Raw genomic sequence first — 7,903 nt, forward strand, 5'->3', positions numbered from 1 at the left:
GCCTAAGTCTTGTCCTATGTTAACCACTAAAGCATTAGAAGAAACTGAATTTTTTAACATTTACATATATATTATTCATACTAGTAATGTCATTATTGTATTAGAAACTAAAATTAATAGCACATTGTATTAAATGTGCATCTAAAATAACAGCAATGTAAACTTTTGCTACTCAAAGTCTTAAAATGTGGCCTGCAGAGAAGCATCAACAGCGTCTGAGAGTGTGTTAGAATTACAGAACCCAGGCCCACCCAGTCGTACGTAATCAGAATCTGCATTCTGTCCAGATTCCAGGAGATTTAACTGTCCATCAAAATTTGAGAAGCATTGTAAAATTTTGAGAACTGCAAACAGAGCAAAAAATAACACTTGCTTGGTTGAAACGGAAAGAAAACGAGGCATTATTGTACTGTTTAAGAAAAAGGTTCATACTTTTCTGTTTTTATGTTCTCAAAAATAGGAAGGCCAAATCTACTTATTGACTTTAACATAGAAAATGCTTACATTGAACCACATGTATGATTTAATGTGTTAATGACTTTTCTTTTATAGTAGCTTTCATGGAAGTAAAATGATTTTTAAAAAGCAAAGAGCTAAGTACAAAGCTCTTATTAAGTGGCTGACAGTAGACTTGGTAGATTTACATTCCAAGGACTCATCATTACAGCAGAACTAATGCATGGCATATTCATAGATTTGCCAGGGAAAACACTCACCCTCATAAACACTCAAGAACAATAAAATTCTGGCCACTAGAAATGCGAGAAAAACCACTAATACCCACAGCCAACTGGATTCACTTAATGTGATTAAAACGCTACAGAGACAGCACAGAATAGAAGCCCCAATATGTTCATTTGAATATAAAAAAGAAAACAAATTGACAATTACAAGTATTCAAAAACACAGAAATGGAATAAGAAAGAGAATGAATTAAGAAGGCCTTCTCATTGGGATTTTTAAGCAACTTTATTCTAACATGTTTCCCCTCAGTACTTCTGAAGCAGTGTGATTCAATCCTAGGTGTATGTTTAACACTTAACACACAGAAAAAAAATAAATTTCTGATAGGAAGACAAAAACTAATGACAGTAAAGCTAACGTACAGGTGACCAGGAGAGAAACGAGTTAGATTTGGTCTCCAACACTAGGGTATACTTGGCTGGGAAACATTTTTCTCCACTTAATGATAATCTTCAATAGTTATTGGAATCTCTGCCTGCTTTTATTTCTTCTTCTGGCAAATTTCCATTTATTCTGGCCTTTGCAATAGTAAAAATAAGTAGATTTGATGCAACAAAACCAAGTATTGTTTTAGAGGAACAAACAAAATTAACCCAACTTTTGGCTTGTTGTTTTTAAAATTGATATTAATTTTAAGGAACAATTTAGAGAACCTGTAGAGGTTTATATGAACTATTCAATAGCAAAATCATTTTTTTTAATTTTTAAGTGTTTTTAAGAATAAGACAGAATACCTTTGACTGCTAATCACTTGGCACATTCCCCATGTTCCCTGGTGTTCTCCAGGGCAGCACTGAAGGTGCGTTATCAGCTCTTTGTTTTCTGTATGGAGACTTGGACATCTTAGAACCTAAGATGGAAAGCAGAATCGGGGCTTCAGCTATGAGATCTTAAGAAATAAGTTTAATACTCCTATAAATATCTCACTCTTGTTTCATCAAGTGTACATAACAATGATGGGGTAACAAGGAATTTAACAGGGGAAAAAAGGTATGAGATACCCAGAAGCCACCCTCGTGTTGAGACAAACATGACCAACTGTCAGCTGAAGCAGTTTGAATGGTAAATGTTTTTATCTCAGAAGAAAGCCTTCCACACCAACACCGATGTGAGTGTGAAAGGCATGATGCTGAGTCTGGTGACTGGGGCTGCATCTAAGTGCCTGCTGATACCAGTCCTTCCCAAACACGGACGCACACAAAAGCCAAAGGGTGTTTGTTATCACCATGAGCTAAACAGATTGCACCCTTCAAGGGAAGTTGCTTTGCGGTCCCCAGCAACCCAAAACCATAGTCTGTTGAGAGGAACTAAAAATCTCCAGATGTTCCTTTCCTACAAAGGAGGCTTGAGACCCTCATATACTTCCTATACACAGAAGGAAACTGTGCCCTGGAAGTGAAAAGAAACCCATTCCAAGAGCCCACATCATCATATAAATGAGATGTAATACTTGATTTTCCTTCACGTTTTTTCAACTTTGCCCAACCATATGAAATTGATTCCATGATAGGCGAACACCATTAATATTCTCTTTAAAAGCTATTTTTTACTTCAGTCTTAAACAGCTAAATTTGTATGTCCTTCCAAATGCAAGACTAGATCTGGGGACAGAGCTCAGAGACAGCATACTTGGCCTAGCAGGCACAGAGAGGGAAAAGAAAGCAAAACTAAAACATCATAAGACTTCTCCTGTAGCCCCCAGTGACCATTAATGGTACTTGAAAATACACAGAAATATAGAAAAACAAAGGGCACATTTAACAGACATTAGGTTTTTCATCTAGCGAAAGACAGCTATTTGCTCAGCAAACATTGGATCTTTTATTTTTTTTAATCTTTTAGAAGACAGTATCAGTTTTATTCCATTTTGAAATGCTGTGTAAGGCATAGAACTCTACAATCTGCACATGAAGCAATTTCCATCTTAAGTTTAAATATATTTCTGTGATAAAAAAGTACATGCATATGAATATGTAGAATTTTTAGAAATCATTATTTACATTAAAATTTTCTTTATACAAACATTTGAACTCTAAAAAAAATAAGTATATGGCAAGAACCATCCGAGATGGAAGAAAATCCACCTTTTCATTCAAGCCGCGTTTCACTGAGAGACATGGGTGATGGCAGTTGAAGGCCTCTTAAGAATAGACTCAACAGAAAATGACAGGGGTTCATTCACTGAGAGTTTTGTTCCAACTTGTTTGGCTACAAAAAGGTCTTTCGCACATCTATCTATTGTAAATGTGTATTTCTGGTTCTCCTTGACCAAACACTCTCTGTGTTTCTTTGGGGTCTCTTCAAAGGCCTCTTTGACAAATGGTGTTTTCAGCTCGGGACCTGATTTGTCATTAAGCGTTTGCTGGAATAACGAGTGCAATGGATTATTTTTAAGTGGCAGAGGGTGCCTAGTGTTTTCTTTGCTGATCTTGGTTAAGATGTGCCCTTGAGCTGCCAGGGAGTCTGTGTCAACAATGGGAGAGAAATTTCGTTGGGGTGGGGAGAAGGCAGACCTCTCAGGGACAGCCTGGTGACCCTGAAAGTCACTTCTTGAGGTCTGGACCTCGGGAGGGTGAGGCAGCAGGGAGCTTTCCAGTTTCGGTGGTATCATGTTGTATTCTGCACTGAGCTCATCCTGGACCCTTGTTCCCTTCAAGTCCCAGCCGGCCACAGGTTTCAGGGCTTGAACTGAGGTGGTGGCATTTAGAAGGCATTGCTGGTAGAGAAGGGTGTCACTGACAGGGCCACACTTGGGCCAAACTAAAAATCTTGAGGACAGAGGATATTGTCGGTAAGTCGTGGCCACACTAACATTAGAAGAAATCAGTTCCATGTTCCCAGATCCTGAGTACTGCATGGTGAGATCAAGACAGGTGGGCAAAAAATTGCAGAAGTCCTTGCTTGGCAGCTCCCCTGGGGTGGGGCTGTAGGCACTTTTGTAGGAGCTGTATTCAGTTCCAGGTACTATGCGATTGGGCAGGAACAAGGCAGCAGCTTGGGAAGTTTCCAGCATCTCTCTCTCTTTATACTCTCTTTCCAGCATAATGTTCTCCAACTCTTTGTCAGCAAAGGCCCTTCTTTTTCTCATCCTGTCACTAACTGGGGGAGGTAGAGGTAGGGTCCCTCCTAGGTAAGTCTCCGCCGTTATAGGGCGATAGCCTAAAATAAGCAAAGATGGCACAGGAAAAAATTAACATCTAGGGAAGAAAAGTCTGGACATTTAAAAAGCAAAAGAAACACCATAAATCAGGACAGCTGATTACAGTTCTATATCATTAGTACTTTTATGCAAAAAGCAAAAAACATAGCTTCAATGTAAAATAATTCCTTTTGAAGGAAGGACATCCATATTGTAACATTTTGTTGAAATTGTTTTTATTGATATAGGTTTGTTTGCTCTCTTTTTTTGACCAGTGTACTTTATTGACTGAGATTCTATTATTCTTCCAAGTCCCTACATATTAAGAGACAAAGCTGCCCATCTTGCTTCAATCAACATTTTATTTTCCATGTCATCTTTTTTCATTATTAAAAAAGATATCTATACCTAGAGCTGATGTCACTTTTATTTTCTAAAGATGGCTCATTATGTACACATTGTTACAGCTGTAGAATAATCCAAGGAGAACTAGGAAAAAAGAGAAAGAAGTTACAGGAGATTAGTGAAGAGAAAAAGAAAAAAAAAAGGCTTAAGGAAACAGAGAAGCATAGAAAATTGAAAAGAGCTGTTAACTAGTCAAACACTCTGCACTGAGCAATTTAGCTAGGCCTTCCCCCTGACTACCAGCACAAATAAGGCAAAACAAAACAAAATGTGGGAGGACGGCAGATAATTCCTTGCTATACTGAAAATAACAGGTTTAAAGCATTTTTCCCAAGCGTCACTCATGTTGGCCAGTTGCCCAAATGGTTGAACAAGCAATAATTAGAATACAGATTAAGTTATCCCACATCTCATAAATAGACACAAAGTCAAAAGCAAAGATTAGTGTAGCGTAAATAGAATTCCTAATGGCATAAAGTACTTCCAGCATTTCAACATCCCCAAATATTCACCACCACCAAATTTGTTTGAAAGGATTCTTTGTGATATTTGTGTTTACACAGTGAGAAGCCCATCATACTCATTTGCAAATAAAATGTGAAAATTAATGTTTCTATTTCTATAGTATGTATTTGCCAGGAAGTTATTTATTTGAATTTACTATTCCAGTTGATCCTGGAACTTCTCAAATTGCTTTGGCAAAAGTTCAACTTATCAATGTGGCCCCTATAGTTATAAATCTAATTACCAAATTCATTTTTAATTCGTGGGAGCTCACTCTATGGTGAGACGTGCACAACACGGTGAGACATGAACAAACTTTAAAAACTATCTAGAACTAACTAAATTCAGAAGCTATGCAAGAAAAAACAGAACCTAATGTCTGATTTAAAGAAAAAAGAAGCTACAATCTGAACTTATGACGTAGCAGTAATTAAAACAAATACCAACTCTGTTTTCGTTGCATTTAAGAAAAACTTTAAAAACTCAAAGGAAATGATAAAGTATAGTCAATATATTATCAAATCAAGAAATAAATTACCCAAGTAGAGATGCCTTAGAAAATCAGTAATATTTTATGAAAACGTCATGTGACTGCGGGCTTTAGAGAAAGTACAGTTGGAGGAGGAGTTAGAGACTTCACAATGTTCAATTTCAACCTCTACTTTGCTTGTTTGAGTCAAAGCCTTTTGCAGATTCTACCTTAGCTGTCCAAAATGGTCAAAAATGAGAGGTGGAATAACAGCAATCACTTAGCTATCAGGGGAGGAAAATACTCTGGAAAAGAGTGGAATCCGGGGGTTGAACCCATGGACTAGAGCTCTCCTTACTCACACTTACTGGCTAAGCCCTTCTGCTCTCTTGACTTGGGTTATCCACTTAGCTGTGGCTGCCAGCTGGGAAAATGAGATGGGAGCCCAACGTGTGCTTATCCATCCATTTCTTTCTTTCCACATGTGCTCCAGGAACATGTGACACTTTGTTTTTGTACACTTTCTCACAAATTTTACATACACGCCATCTTAACTCACGGACTACAAAGCAAACAACACAAGCATCCATATTCTTAAACTGATGGTGACAGAAACCTCAGTGAAATTCATTTTCTGGGAGCCTAATAAAAGTAACTTCCATTCAAATAGTTCCCACCCAGCTTAGTAAATACATCATGCGACTGAATAATGAGAGTGATTCAACTCAATTTCAAGGGATAAAAGATGATTTGGTATTGCTTTACCTTCTAAAATGCTTTTGGCCAGCAAACTAGGTGCCCTGACTTGCCTCTGGTACACTGCTTTGCGCTCGAAATTATTCTGTTTCCCAGAAAGCCCTTTCTTGTCCTGTAAACACAAGAAAAGTAATCAATAATTCCCTAAAAGACAGTGTCACAAGGAAGGAAGAAGGAAGGGGCCAGCCTAAACGTATTTAGTCTGTCATCCTGTGTGAAAAGTGACTCTAAACAGAGGTATGGAATCCCAAAGGATCAAAAATTAGAGCCCAGCCTGGACAATTTAGCAACTTACAGAGATCCTGCCAAAAAAGAGAGAGAGGGAGAGGGAGAGGGAGAGGGAGAGAGTTGGAGATCTTTCAGTGCAAAGGCCCTGAGTTCAATTCCCATACCAAAGAAAAACAAAAAAACCCCAAACAAATTAACATAACACTGCTTTGTCCTAGGGCAGGAAGCAGAGGCTCTCTCCAAAGCTGACAAATGGTGAGTAGCCCCCAACTCCTCTTCCCAGCAAAAAGTCACCCCAGACTTGCCCATCAGAAGTGAAGAGCCCTAAGGGAGGGAGGTGGACTCCAGAGGAGTGTAAGGGGCCAGGGTTTGGAGAGAGGAGCCATTGGGCTGAATGTGCCCAGAACCTGTGCTTGGGCATAAATACAGACCCAGGTCTCTGTGCAGAAGGAGGCTCCCAGGTCCTCAGGCAAACTGGGGTGTTAGCAAGAAAACAGTACAGGCGACAGCCCGGAATTCAGAATAAAGGTTCCTCTTACCCCAGTGGTCACCAGCTGCCAAGAACCCAAGGCCAGCGATCACCCCGGTGACCAATCCAGAGGATGAACCCCGACCCCGGGCCACCCTGGGGTCCTTCGTTCTCCTAGGATGGGGGCGGAGCCATTGTCCGTTTAAGTCTGTGGCTTTGATGTGCCCCTGACACACTTCCCAGCCCCTCTCCACCAAAACAATAAAAATCCTCCCCAGGTTAGAGGCAGTGGGCTTGGCTGGCGCGCAGGAGGCCAGAGCTTTCATTCCCAGCACCTCAAAAAGAAACAAAAACCCTTGTGTGAACTGAACAGCTTTTCGGCTGGGGGAGCGGCTCCGGGGAGGAGCGATTTCTTAGTGGAATCCTGGTGTTCTCTCCCCAAAACTGCAAAAACTAAAATAAAAAAGTCTCCCTTGCCCTGAGTCTGGGAAGAGGCTGTTCAAAGCCTTACTCTGAGCACCCCACGTGCAGAAACACATAGAAATGTAAAGTGGAGGTTTGGGAGCCTCTATCTAAGGAAATGCCCGCTCTCCTCACAACCAGACCTTCCAAGGATTCTCAGCAGCAGGCACCTAACTCCACAACCACTTTCTGTCTCATCTGTAAAACAGGCAGCAAGATCCCCCTGGATCCAAAGGCCCCGGAAGCAGAAGGGGGAGAGCGCTGCGCCCTTCTTTTTTGTACCCAGCACTACTCTTGCAGCCAGGATACCAGCAACTCTACAGACCACTACCAAAATTAACTTTGATGACTTTCTCGCAACGTCCGGAGCAGGCCTAATTACTTTCACAGCCCTTCTCCTTCTCCCTCCCTCCTTTCAAGTGGAAACTCCGTCAAGTTTCCAGCGCTGCCCTACCCGGGTTTCCCTCCTCCCCCACCCTGCGACCCTGTGGGCAGGGAGGCGCCCACACCCCCTTAGGAAGTGCCAGGACCCTGAGACCGAGGGCCCCAGCCCCACCCCACCCCAGACTCTGTGGCCGTGGGACGCACCTCGGTGGCCTGCTGCCTCCGGAGCGCCACCTGGGCGGCCATGACCCGCTGGCGCTCCACCACCAGCAGGCAGTTGGCACACTGGCAGTCCCGCCAGCGGCAGAAGCGCTTGTGGCCCTTGAGGCAGGACACCACGCCA

At 41.5% G+C, this 7,903-nt stretch overlaps 1 protein-coding gene across 1 annotated transcript; it reads right to left on the reverse strand.

Moving 5' to 3' along the window:
• Positions 1-2,349: 2,349 nt before the first annotated feature.
• LOC104873457 (doublesex- and mab-3-related transcription factor 2) lies at positions 2,350-7,886 on the reverse strand. The gene is made up of 3 exons (XM_033757709.1): positions 7,765-7,886; positions 6,027-6,129; positions 2,350-3,903 (listed from the first exon to the last, which is right to left on the reverse strand). The coding sequence occupies exons 1-3, from the start codon at positions 7,804-7,806 to the stop codon at positions 2,849-2,851; spliced, it is 1,200 nt and encodes a 399-aa protein (XP_033613600.1). The 5' UTR covers positions 7,807-7,886; the 3' UTR covers positions 2,350-2,848.
• Between the last annotated feature and the right edge of the window lie 17 nt (positions 7,887-7,903).

Source organism: Fukomys damarensis, unplaced genomic scaffold (genome assembly GCF_012274545.1).
Source record: "Fukomys damarensis isolate Sample0158 unplaced genomic scaffold, DMR_v1.0_HiC HiC_scaffold_31, whole genome shotgun sequence".
Taxonomy (NCBI): domain Eukaryota; kingdom Metazoa; phylum Chordata; class Mammalia; order Rodentia; family Bathyergidae; genus Fukomys; species Fukomys damarensis.